At 62.9% G+C, this 12,930-nt stretch overlaps 1 protein-coding gene across 2 annotated transcripts in view; it reads left to right on the top strand.

The window, feature by feature from the left end:
* The first annotated feature begins 657 nt into the window (after positions 1-657).
* The window catches only part of RAB11FIP5 (RAB11 family interacting protein 5), a 36,406-nt gene continuing 24,133 nt past the window's right edge, over positions 658-12,930 (top strand). For both annotated transcript variants that reach the window (XM_084204714.1, XM_084204715.1), the window contains exon 1: positions 658-1,110. In XM_084204714.1, the coding sequence (XP_084060840.1) occupies positions 734-1,110 (377 nt within the window). In that variant the 5' untranslated portion in view covers positions 658-733. The remainder of the gene's footprint in view (positions 1,111-12,930) is intronic.

A 12,930-nucleotide genomic window follows, 5' to 3' on the forward strand; every position in this document is an offset into this window, starting at 1 on the left:
ATACACTGTGAATGGACATGGCACACCTGGGCAGGGACACACCTGGGCAGGGACACACCTGGGCTGGGACACGCCTGGGCAGGAACACAGCTGGGCAGGGACACACCTGTGCTTGCACTCGTGTGGGTCTGGGGGACAGGCAGGCAGAGCCGTGCCGGGGATGCGGTTCCAGAGGTGCCCCGGGCCATGGCAAGGCGTGCAATGTGTGTGGTCGCAGGGGTGTGGCCGCAGGGGCGTGGCCACAGGGGCGTGGCCGCAGGGGTGTGGCCGCAGGGGTGTGGCCGCAGGGGTGCTGGGCGTCACCCCGGCCCCGCCCCGGCCCCGCCCCCTGCGCGCACCCCCAGCCCCGCCCTCTCCAACCGCCAGGCGGGGCGGGGCGGGGCGGGGCGGACGGGGGCGGAGTCAATGCGGGTGGGGCGGGACAAGGGCTGCCTGTGGGGCGTGGTTAAGAGTCAGGGGCGGGACAAGGGCTGACTGTGGGGCGTGGTTAAGAGTCAGGGGCGGGGCTAGCGCGCAGCGGGGCTGGTTGGGGCGGGGCTAAATCCGAGAGGGGCGGAGATAGAGCGCGTTGTGGGCGTGGTCATAGCGGTACGGGGGCGTGGCCAGCGCCGTTGCGGGCGTGCCCTGCCGTTTGCGGGGGGCCGGCCCGGCCGGTGTCGCTCGCGCTGCGGCAGCGGCGGCTCCGGAGCGGGGCCCGGCCCGGCCCGGCCGCTTCTCCCGGCCCCGCCCGGCCATGGCGCTGCTGCGGGCGGCCGCGCTGCCCGCCGAGGGCTGCCCGGCCTGGCTGCCCACGCACGTCCAGGTGACGGTGGTGCGGGCCCGCGGGCTGCGCTGCAAGGGCGGCGGCAAAGGCAAAGCGGGCGGCAGCGACGCGTACACCGTGATCCAGCTGGGCCGCGAAAAGTACAGCACCTCGGTGGCCGAGAAGAGCGGCGGCAGCCCCGAGTGGAGGGAGGAATGTGCCTTCGAGCTGCCCCCCGAGCCCGGGGCCTGCGCCGAGCTGGTGCTCACGGTGATGCACCGGGCGCTCGTGGGCATGGACCGGTTCCTGGGCCAGGCCCTGGTGCCCCTGGAGCCCGCCCGGCAGCGCGGCCGCGAGCCCGACGAGCGGTGAGTGCGGGGCGGCCGCGGCAGCGGGGCCGGGGCCGAGGCTGGGGCTGGGGCTGCACCGGGCGGCCCCGGGTGGGCGGAATGGGGTCCCAGGATGGGCACCCCTGTGTGCCCGGGGATTGGTGTCCTGGCGTCCTCGCCTGTCCCAGGGGGGTGTCACGGCGTCCCCCGGTACCTCTGCAGGGGCAGCGGGGTCACTGCATGCCCCAGGGTGGGCACATGGACCCCCCCAGCAGCCTGGCATGGCTGTCACTGTGTCACTGTGCCCCAGAGTGGGCACATGGAATCCCCCCAGTGCCCTGGCATATCTGTCACTGTGTCACTGTGCCCCAGGGTGGGCACACGGAATCCCCCCAGTGCCCTGGCATGGCTGTCACTGTGTCACTGTGCCCCAGGGTGGGCACATGGAATCCCCCCAGTGCCCTGGCATGGCTGTCACTGTGTCACTGTGCCCCAGGGTGGGCACATGGAATTCCCCCAGTGCCCTGGCATGGCTGTCACTGTGTCACTGTGCCCCAGGGTGGGCACCGCGGGGTCCCTACGTCCCCAGGACGGCTGCTGGAGGAGGAAGGGCATCACGGCTTCCATGGGCACCCTCGGGATGTGCCACGGGGGTTGGGGTGTGGCGGGTCCGGGCGTGCCCGTCTGGGCTCGGCGGGGCTCCCGCGCCGTCGGTGGCCGTGCCCGCCGCAGGAGGGGTGGCCCTGGGGAGGGGTCCCGAGGCCGGGCTGGCTGTGTCACCCCCCCGGAAGGACTCGGGGCATGGCAGGGCCTGGGGATGCCCGGGGAGGACGTGCGGGAGGGGTGGGACGTCCCGGCTGTGCCAGGAAGGGCTGTGGGACGGGGGTCCCCGCATCCCCCTGGAGGGAACCTGCCGGACAGGGCACCGCAGCATCCATGCCCCGGGCCGGCACAGCGTGGCCCGCGGTCCCTCTGCATCCCCCAGGGCTCCGCGTCTCCTGCACCTCGTGGTTTGTGCCCCGGTGGCCGCGGTGGCTTTGCAGCCCCCCCCCGTTGTCACCCGGTTTGTGACGGAGGGTCCCCGGTTTGGGTGCAGGGCCCAGCCCCGGCTGCCCCCAGCACAAACGCTGCGCCTGGGGGGAATCGCCGATCCTGCTCCCCGCCCAGAAGGGTTTCCAACAACCAGAATGTTTTGCAGCCTTTGCCCAGCACAGAAGCGCAGGAACGCGGCTGGGATTCCTGCAGGGAAGGAGTTCGGGGGCTTGGTTCGGGCAGGGCTGGCAGTGCCCCCCGGCCCCCCGAGCCCGGCGGCTGTGCTGGCTCTGTGCCCGGAGCTGCGGCCTTGCCGGGAGCCTCCCCCCGTCGCTCCCAGCCGGACCGGGGCAGAAGGGGCTGGGGAACGTTCCCCGTGCAGAGCCCGAGCGGCTCCCGGCGCCCAGGCTCCCGGCGGGCCCTGAGGGGAGCGTGGGCCGGGGCAGGCGTGAGGAGCCCCGGGGACACGGCTGGCGGCTCCCCCGCGGTTGTTCCGCTTTTCTTAGCACAACGCCGGAGCTGGGCGGGTTCGGGGGCTGGGCCGGCATTCCTGGGGCCTGCTGCAAACGGGGGATGTGGGAAAGCCCCGTGGCTGGGGAGAGCCCTGCCCTGGGACAGGCTTTGGTGGAGCTGGGCAGAGCAGGAGCCCCCCGAGGCCTGCTCCTGGCCGAGGCCTGCTCCTGGCTCCTTCCATCCCAAAGGTCTCGTCAGGGGCCGGTAATCCCACGGGAGCAATGTCCAGCCTCTGTCACCCTGTGACACCAATCCTGCAGGCTGGAGAGCCCCAGGGGCTTGGAGAAGGCTCCAGGGAGACCTTCCAGCACCTTCCAGGGCCTGAAGAGAAAAAGGTCCCTTCCCACCCAAACCGTTCCAGGATTCTGGAGCCCCTCTGCTCTGGAGCCAGGCTGGGAGAGCTGGGAATGCTCCCCTGGAGAAGGGAAGGCTCCAGGCAGAGCTCAGAGCCCCTGGCAGGGCCTGGAGGGGCTCCAGGAGAGCTGGAGAGGGACTGGGGACAAGGGACAGAGGGACAGGAGCCAGGGAATGGCTGCCACTGGGAAAGGGGAGATTGGGCTGGGATCTTGCAAGGAATTGCTGGCTGGGAGGGTGGGCAGGGGCTGGGCTGGAATTGCCAGATTTTCTGGGGCTGCCCCTGGATCCCTGGCAGTGCCCAAGGCCAGGCTGGACACTGGGGCTTGGATCCACCTGGGACAGGGGAAGGGATGAAATGGGATGGGTTTTGAGGTCCCTTCCAGCCCATGATTCTCTCATTTGCCATCTGTCTCCCTCCCTTCCTGTAGCTTTGCTTGCATAAGGAAAATTCACTTCCCCTTGAGGCATTCAGGATCACAGGAGCTTTTAAAACTCTATTTTCACCCGTGGCTCCGAGGATGGAAATGAGCATGGAAAACATGAGGGAAGCTCTCACACTGTGCCCCTCTGCAGCCTGGAGGGGCCATGCTGGTTTTTGGAGGAGAATCCCAGGGGCTGGAGCTTGCCCAGCTGGGTGGGAGAAGAATCGTGGGGAGCTCAGGGGGTTCTGGCTCTTTGGGAGCTTCCAGCCAGCTCCAGCGTCTGGAAACAACTTTGTTCAGGAGGAAATTTTGAGTCCCAGATTAGAAAGAGCAAAACAAACAGAGGCTCCCACCCTGGGGCTGGCCCTGCCGGGCCCAGGCAGGGCTGTGCTGGGGAGATAACGGGGCTGGGGGGCTGAGCCTCTGCCCTCGCCCTGCTGCCAGGGCAGGGGGAGCCTGCTCCAGCAAAGCATCCCTTGTCAGTGTGCTGACCTTGCTCTCATTTCCCTGCAGGTTTTTATTTTTATTGCACAGGAACTTGAGCAGTGATAATTGTTATCCTTGTTTTCGGCTGGCTGGAAAATGTTCCGTCAAGCTTGGACTCTTCCCCGGGAAGGAGGGCCAGGGGTGTTTATGAGCTGCCTGGTGCTGCTCAGCCTGGGCCATTTCAGTGCTTTGCCAGGGGAAAATCAACTCCTGGAGTTGCACAAGAGCAGCCTGAGAGCTTTCATGGCCTTTTTGGGCGTCCCGGGGTTTGTCCCACGCTCAGGCAGCTCCGGGGATCGGGCTTGGCAGGCAAAGCAAGCTCTGAGCATCATTTCCCCCTTTGCCCTGAGCCTTTGTGCATCCAGAGAGCCCTGGGCAGGATCTCCTGATCCTCACCTCCCTCCCCTGACCTGATCCTGCAGCTCCCTGTGCTGTGCTCAGCCCCTGCAAAGCCAGGGTCCAGCCCAGGAAAAGAGGGATTTTTGGGAACTCACAAGGCAGCTGTTGCTTCTTCTTCCCAACATCCAGGAAATGCCCTTGGAGTCCCCTGTGGGGCTCATCCTGTGGGGTGGCAGCGAGCCAGGGACTGTCCCCTGCACACCCAGCCCATCAGCTGAGAATCCTAGAGTGGTTTGGGTTGGAAGGGGCTGTAAAACCCACCCAGTGCCACCTCTGCCATGGCAGGGACAGCTCCCACCGTCCCAGGTGGATCCAAGCCCCTGTGTCCAACCTGGCCTTGGGCACTGCCAGGGATCCAGGGGCAGCCCCAGCTGGGAATGCTCTGGGAATTCCAGCCCAGCCCCTCCCCACCCTCCCAGGGAGCAATTCCCAATTCCCAATATCCCATGCCTCCCTGCCTCTGGCAGTAGGATCCATTCCCTGTGCCCTGTCCCTCTCCAGAGGACTTGGAGACCTTTTCCTTGGCCCAGGTGTGGCACCCCTTGGGTGAGCAGCAAGGGAGGGGACACTGAGGGACAGGAGGTGCCTAGGAACACCTGCAGGGCTGGACCCTGGATCTCTCTGCTGGGAAGCCAAAATACCCTGATTTGCAGGGTGAGGGTGAGGCTGATGGTGGGAGGAAGCAGCTAAGGTCCAAGGTGTCCTGGGCTGGCTAAAGCTGGCCCTCAGTGGTCATTCCCTGGTCCCTCCCTCTCTGCAGAACCATTTCCATCTGTCCCTGTCCCAAGATCTCCCAGCCCTGGGACAGGGGAGAGGTTGAAGGTACAGGCAGGGAGCTCCAGGGCTCAAACCCCAGGGTTGGGGATCTGTGTCTCAGGGGCAGTGAGTGCAGCAGGAGTCAGCATTCCTGATCTGCTTTTTCTGCAGTGACTTGCACTTGCTCCTGACAGGGAACTCGTCTGGGGCAGTTGTTCCCTCTGCAGAATTAGCTCAGCTCCCACTTCCCCAAAGCCCTTCCGTGCTGCACTTCTCTCTTCTGGTTCCCCTTCCTGCCCAGCTGTGGGGCACCTGCTGCTGGGGGGGCTCTGGGGGGCTGCCAGGGCCTGGGGCTCTCCTCCCTCTCTCCCAGCACAGGGCCCGTCCTTGTGGCCGCCAGAGCTTCTCTGCTCCGTGTGGGGATGGAGCAGCTCCTTGGGGAAGGGGACAGGGAATTCCTTGGGTTGGGGGAATGCCGTGGAGGCAGAGAGAGCAGAGAAGGAGGTGTGAGCCCCAGCACGGGCAGGGAGCCTGGGAGAAGGAGAGGGCTGACCCAGAGGCTCTCCAAAGGGGCCCATCCTGTCCCCAGCACCCAGTGATGGGTGCTGCCCATCTGCCCAGTGTGGTGGGACCTTGCAGGGTTGAGAGGCTCCCTCAGAGCCAAGGAAGGTCCCAAATGCCTGCCAGGTGTCCCACACCAGGCACTTGTCCCTTGCTGGACTGGTGGGACCAATCCTGTCCCCTCCTTGCTGTGGCAGATGCTTCTCTGGCACTGTCCTGGTGTTCCCCTTCGCATGGACCCGCTCTCATCTCCTCCCCCAGCCCCTGTGGAGCTCTGTCAGCCCACTCTGTCCCCGTGGGGTCTCCTTCCCTCCCTTGTTTAATGAAGATCAGGAGATCATTAGCGGTGGAATGGGGCTCTGGCAGCCCGCAGGCTCGGGGCTGTGCCATCTGCCTGGGACCTGGTGCTCCTTGTCATTCCCAGCCTGGCCTTGGCTCCTCGTGCCAGGGGAGACTGTCACACCCAGGCTGGAGCTCTCTCTGCTCCCTGGGGAGCTGAGCCCAGGCCAGATCCCTGCAGCTCTGTCCTTGGCACGGCTGTCCTTAGGCTGAGAGGGAGAGACCTTGCAGTGGGGCGGGGAGGAAACTGCTGCTTTGGGATGGGAGCTTTGCATCCAAGGGCAAAGAGAGTGCCCAGCAAGGCTGGTGAGGGTCTGTGAGGGGGCCAGGAGCACCAGGGAGCTCCTGGCATGCCCTGAGCTGGGATGGTTTTGGCTGAAAATGCAGCTCTGAGGCAGGAAACGCCCTGGAGTGTCGAAATGCTGCAGGGGAGGAGGGGCTGCTGCTGCCAAAAACTGGGGCAGGATGCTCTGCTGTGGGGGCAGGGGGGACAGCCAGGGCTGGGATGGCATTTGTGGTGACCAGGGTGGGGTGACACCCGTGGTGACCAGAGTGGAATAACACCCATGATGACCAGAACTGGGATAACACCCTGGGTGACCAGGGTGGGATAACACCTTTGGTGACCAGGGTGGGATAACACCCTTGGTGACCAGGGTGGGGTGACACCCATGGTAACCAGAGTGGAATAACACCCATGGTGACCAGAGTTGGGATAACACCCTTGGTGACCAGCTGGCCCCAGGCAAGCATTTGCCTCGAGCTGGGAGCCCAGGGCAGAGGCCCCAGGTGCTCCTGGAGGGGTGTAATTTTGGGTGTAATTTTGCTCCTGCCTGCCCAGTTAACCCTATTTTCACCCAGTTGCCATTGCTGGTTTAAGGAGTTTAAGGCCCTTGCTCTGCTCTCCTGCAGGAAAACTCTGCTTTTCTCATTTTTTAAGATATTTGAGTGGTCTGCTCCCAGCTTAGCTAATCTGGCACATTGGTCTGTTGGTGGCTGAGAGCACTGGTCCATCACCCTCCATCATCTTACACCCCAAAAAGCTGCAGGCTCAGGCTTCTCACTGTGTCACATGCATTTTCCAGGGCCCTGACTGCCTCCAGCTGCAGAAAAACCTGCCAGACAAACCTGGGCAAACCCCTCAGGCCTGTTGGTGCAGAGCTGCAGGCCTGGGGCAGCTGGTGCTGCTGCCTGTGCTGAGCTCAGTCCCTGCTCCAGGAGCCTCTCTCTCTTTCCTGTCCCTCCAGAGCCTGGCTGCAGGGTGGGCTCTGCTCCCCTTCTTTTGGGGGATGCTCCTTGTGGTTCCTGGAGGAATCTGCTCGATGCTGGAGCAGCCCAAGGAAAAGCTGGCATCCTCTCCAGTGCCAGGTGGGAATGGCCTTTGGGCCCCTCTCTGTGCCTGGGGCCTGTCAGAGCCTGTGCCTGGCTGAGGTGTGCTCAGACCTGCCCTGGAATTCTGCTCCATCGGGAGCCTGCCTGGAACGTGGGCTTTGGGAGCTCCATCCCTGGAGCAGCACCCCGGGGGCTCCTCCCCAGCTCTGCATTCCCAGGGGGCTCTTCCCTGACAAACCCGGCGAGGATGAGGGAGTGGAGCTGCTGCTGGGCTCAGGATTCCTTCCCTTTTCCCCTTTCTTTGTGTTTGACTCACTCCTGAGCACGGGCTGCCATGATGGATGAGCAATCCCTGTGTGACCTGTTCCCAGAGTGGCTGGAGCTGGTGCTTTAGGCTGTCTGGAGCCATGGGGCTGGTGTCCCCCTGGCGTTGGTGTCCCTGCCCTGGCATTGGTGTCCCTGCCCCGGCGTTGGTGTCCCTGCCCCGGCGTTGGTGTCCCTGCCCCGGCGTTGGTGTCCCTGCCCTGGCGTTGGTGTCCCTGCCCTGGTATTGGTGTCCCCCTGGCATTGGTGTCCCTGCTCTGGCATTGGTGTCCCTGCCCTGGCATTGGTGTCCCCCTGGCATTGGTGTCCCTGCCCTGGCATTGGTGTCCCTTTGGAGAACAGGCATTCCCCAGCCTCTGGGTGCTGGTTCTGTGTGCTCACCTGCCGTGCTGCCCCTCCCAGCCTGCAGTGGGAAGGGTTCTCAGCAGAGGGTGTTTCTCCTGTGCTCCCTGTGTCCTGGAGGAGCTGCCAGGAGCAGCTGCTCCCATGGGGCCTCTGCAGCAGCCCCTGGTGCTCTGCAGTCTCACAGAGTCAGCTCAGGGCTCGTGTTGGTTTAACTTTGGGTTCTTGTGCACAGGGCAGGGATCAGCAGCACTGCCAGTGTCCCCTTGTCCCCTGGGTTGCGGTGTCTGGGTGGCTCAGGTCACTGGGTGCCCACGAGCTGCCCATGGGAGGCAGCTGGGGGGACACAAACTGGGGGTGCTGAGCAGATAAATCCAACTGGGCTGATCACATCCTGACTCCTCCTCTTGCAGTCCCCAGTCTGCTTAAATCTTACAGCTCCTTAAATCTTCCCTCCTTCCCTCTTCCCACCTGTCCATCCTGTGCTAGAGAAAAGCCTCAGATCCCAAAAAAAGTGATTTGGGATGAAGCTGCTGCCTGTGCTCCCATGCCAGCCCCATCCTGGTGGCTCAGAGCTCTTTTCCATCCCTGGTGTCTGTCCTGGTCCCAAAGCTGTCCCCTCCATGCCATCCTCTGACCGTGCCAGGCCTTGTCCCATCCCTGGGCACAGCCAGCAGCTGGGACACCCGCAGGGCTGGCTTTTCCCTGCTTTTCGGGCTGTTCCTGCCACTGAGTCCCACTGGAGTGACAACATCTCTGTTCCTGGCCTCTGAGTGCTGGGATGAGTCCTTTGGCAAGTGCCTGTCCGTGCTGGGATTTTCTCACCTGGGTTCCTGGGTGTCCCAGAGGAGCAGCATGCCCAGGGCTCCCTGCCCTTCCACACAGCTCCTGCTCTGCCCGTTGGAGGAGCAGGGCTGGGCTCTGGCTGTGTGAGGAGCTGGGCTTGGTTCCTTGCAGCCTTGTTTGTGAGCACTTCTGGGAAGAGCATTTGGAGAGATGAACTTCCCACCTCGGCTGCTCCATCGTCAGGGAAACCAGCCTGTGTTTGTTTTCCATCTGCGCTTTCAGCAGCTCGCAGGGATCACCTGGCAGCATCAGCCATCCAAAACCAGCACGGGAACCAGCCCTACAGAAAAGCTTCCCAGCACTGGCAGGGGAAGCTGGGGCAGGAACATGGGGCCAGACAGAAAAGCACAAAATTCCCCTGGGCTGGCTTGTTTTCCACCCTGTGCTTCCCCTCCAGGCTAGGTGAGCTTCCTCCTGGCCCAGCTGCCTCAGCTGCAGGGAAATGTCCCTGTGCTGGGCTCTCAGGGGGGCTGTGCCAGGAGGAGCTGGCCTCAGTGTTTTCCCTGGATTGGTTCTCCGTGCCCTGCCCTGCTCTGTCACTGTAGCAGCCCAGCTAAATCCTTGATTGAAGGCTTGATCGGGGCTCTCCTGCCCAGGCAGGCTGACCTTGCTGCAGGGATGAATCAGCAGGAAATGCCAGCCTGGAGCAGTCTGGGAAGAGCCTCTGGCTCTGGGCTGGGATGTGTCTGTGTCTGACTGCAGCTCTGAGCTGGGCAGGGCAGGAGGATTTCTGCTGCTTTAGGTGAACCTGGCCTGCCCTGACAGTGCTCAGTGCTCTTGGGAGCCTTTGGGGGAGCACCTGAACTGGAAGTGCTCCAGAAATGCTCCAGCTGTGCCTCCTCCCCTGGTGCATCCCTGAACCCCAGGGGTCACCAAGGGACTTCACTCCCCCAGGAAACTCCTTTGAGCTCCCCGCTGGCAAAGCCCTGGGACCAGTCTGAGAGGGAAACTGGAGGTCCTGGTGCCCAGGGTGTGCTGAGCAGGGCTGGTGGGGCTCTGGAGGTGCAGCTGAGCTGGAGCTTGGAGGGGAATCTTGGGGACCCCAACCAGAGCCATCGGAGGGCAAAGACAGTCCTCCCTGGAATGGCCCATGTTCTCCCTGGGAATAACCCCTGTCCTCCTGGAATAACCTGCTCATGCCTTCCCAGGGGTGCTGGCTGTGTCCTGCTCATGCCATGTCCTGCTCATGGCCAGCCCAGTGCTCCCAAACCCCGAGAGGTTTCTCACTGATGGGGAGAGAGCAGTGCCCAGGCATTCCCAGTGTAGCTCCATGAGTTTTTCATGGGCCAGGGGTGTCTCTGTGCCCCCCTGGACTGTCCCCTGCTGCCCAGGGCAGGATGAAGCACAGAGGAGAAGGGAAGGTGTTTGCCCTGAGCAAATCCATGCCATCCTCATCCTCTGTGGGGTCACTTTCCCCCCATAGCCACATTCCTGTGCTCCTGTTTGCCCTTGGCTCAGCCTGGGGTGCTGCAGGACGAGGGCAGCTGTGCGCTCTCCGTGCCTGCCCTGATCCTGGCAACAGCAGATGTAAAACCAGACCTGGGGCTGTCTCCCCAGGCTGCTCCTGGCACTGCTCCTCTCCTCACAGGGGGAGCAGGCAGGAGCAGAGCCATTCGGGTGTCTGGGAGAGCTGGGCTGTGCTCATTAACCACCCTGACCTAGATGAGTGTGCACAGCCCCACCCTGGGGGCTGGGGAGCCTCTGCCACACGAGGCTGCTCCTGATCCGGGGGACAGGAGCTGCAGAGTCCCCCAGCTCCCCAGGAGCCTCCCCAGAGCCTGCAGCAGCTTCCCCTTGCCCGGCTCACCTGGCTGGGTTTGCTCTGCTTCCTCCCCCTCAGCCTCACCAGGCTGCTCTCCAGGCCCTGCCCTGCATGGAAAACAGATCTGGGGTCCCTCTCTCTGGGGATGCACCCCAGCAGTGCTGGCTCTGGGCAGGGCCACGGGGACAATGCACATTTGCTAGCAAAGAGAATGTCCCCAGCCTGTGGCATGTGCCTTCCGTCTGGCTGGGGCTGCTCTGCCTGGGTGTGACACCCTGCAGGTGTCCCTGGGCTCTCCATTCCCTGGAGGTGTCCCATAGAGGTGTCCCATGGAGGTGTCACCCTGCAGATGTCCCTGGGCTCTCCATGTGTCACCCTGGAGATGTCCCCAGGCTCTGGGTGTGTCAGCAGGACATCACCTGGCAGGGCAGGGGGCAGGAGCTGGGGAAAAGGAGCACAAAGGAGCAGCTCCCCACGGAGCAGGGGATGCTGATCCAGGAGGTCCCCTCCTCTGGGAAGCACATTCCAGCTGTAGGGAGCAGGGGAAGCAGCACAGGCTGGGACACATCTCCTCACCTGCAGCACTCCTGCTCCCCACCAGCTCTGGCTCTGGGACAGGGTTTCACTGCATTTTAACTGAAATTTTGTAATCTGCAAAGGCTGTGTGGGGCTGGGACCCCTCCAAACCTTGGGAGGGTCCCCCAGAGCGGGTGGCTGGAGGTGAGTGGCTTGTCCTGGGTGTGCTGTGCAGCGAGGGGCTGGATCCCAGCTGTGGCCTCCAACCCCCCCAGGAAGCAGATCCTGGTGGATCCCTGGGGCGGGATGTGCTCGGCACAGCTCCCTCCCTCCCCTGCTCCAGAGCTGACTGATGTAACCCAGTTCTGCTCCTTCAGACCTGGAAAAGGGATCTCATGTTTGTTTTTCAGGTGGGTTGTCTATTCCCATAAAAAACATCGTGTCCCTCTCCAAGATGTGACCTTGGGTGGCCCCAGCCCAGAAACCCCTCCCAGCATCCCCCAGGGGCAGCTCCTGGAAGGAATTTGGGAACCCTGGGCTGTGGGAGGGGGTTCCTGGTGGAAAGCTGCTGTGGGAGTTTGCGAGTTGCTGCCTGGGACTTGTTCCCTCCCTGATCCCTCTGTCCTGCTGCATCCCAGCAGTTTGCACCTCCTGTTTCCACTGGGGCTGATTCATAAAAAACCCAAGCACTCGACAGGGAGCAGCTGGATCCTCCCAAGCCCTCATCCTGTGCCACAAACTGAGAGCTCAGCCTAAAAAAAGCTCCGTGCCTGTTGGAGGTGTAGCCCCGACTGCTGATGAGGTCTTGGGAACCAGAAATAGCTCCAGAGTCCCAGCAGGAGCAGAGGTTTTGCCTTGAACAGCTGCTTTTTGGAGCAGCTCAGGCTCAGCCCCCGAATCCCCTTGGATGCTCATGGGGTGGGGGATGCTGGGGGCACGTCCAGGCTGTTCCTGGGGAGCTCCTGCCTTTCCCTGTGTTGATCCCCCCAGGTTCTCCCTGGTTTTTTCCATGGGATGATGTAAGGTGCACAAACTCCTTTCAGTTCTTTCTCTTTCCTGTGCAGTGACTCAGCCCCCCAGGCTCTCCCTCCCCAGCTGCCAGGCTGCTGCAGCCCTTCCCTCCTGAGCTGCTTCCAGCTCCTCCTTCAAGAGGAGAATGCACTGGGGGATGTTCCAGGCAGCCTTTTCCCCTCCAGTCCTTTGGGAAGTGTTCTCCTGATGCACCTGCTGCTGCTCCCTGCCAGGGCCTCAGCCTCTTCTGGGCTGCCCTGCTCTAAGGGGTTCATGCTGCCTTTTTGCATGGATTTGATTTTTTCTTTCTTGCCTGGCTATTTTCAAGCTGGCAACCTGAGCACCGAAAGATTTGCAGTGGGCATTGGATGATGGGGTGGGATAAGTGAGTGGTGGGAGTGGGAGTGGATTCACTGGGATTGAATTCTGTGTCTGTGCCCAGCAAAGTGCCAGGAACTGTCCCTCCTGCCTTTGTGTGCTGAGGGACCTGGGTGCTGCCAGCTGTGCCCCTGGGATATTTACCAGGGAATGAGGGCATTTTCTGCCCCCTTCATGGCATCCCAGACTGGGTTGGGTTAGAGGGACCTTAAAGCCTACCCAGTGCCACCCCTGCCATGGGCAGGGACACTTCCCAGTGTCCCAGTTCCTCCAAGCCCTGTCCAGCCTGGCCTGGGACACTTGCAGGCTGTGCTGTAGCATTCCCAGGCTTCCCAGCTCCTCCCTTCATCCAGGCTGTGATAACTTCCCCAGCAGGAATCCAGGAACTCCTGGAGGACACAACTCTAGTTTTTTCCTCACCCTGGTGATTGCAGCATGGTCACCCCTGCCCCCATCCCATCCTACCCCATCCCATTATCCCAT

The sequence above is a fragment of the Fringilla coelebs genome, assembly GCF_963513975.1.
Source record: "Fringilla coelebs genome assembly, chromosome: 4".
NCBI classification, from domain to species: Eukaryota; Metazoa; Chordata; class Aves; order Passeriformes; family Fringillidae; genus Fringilla; species Fringilla coelebs.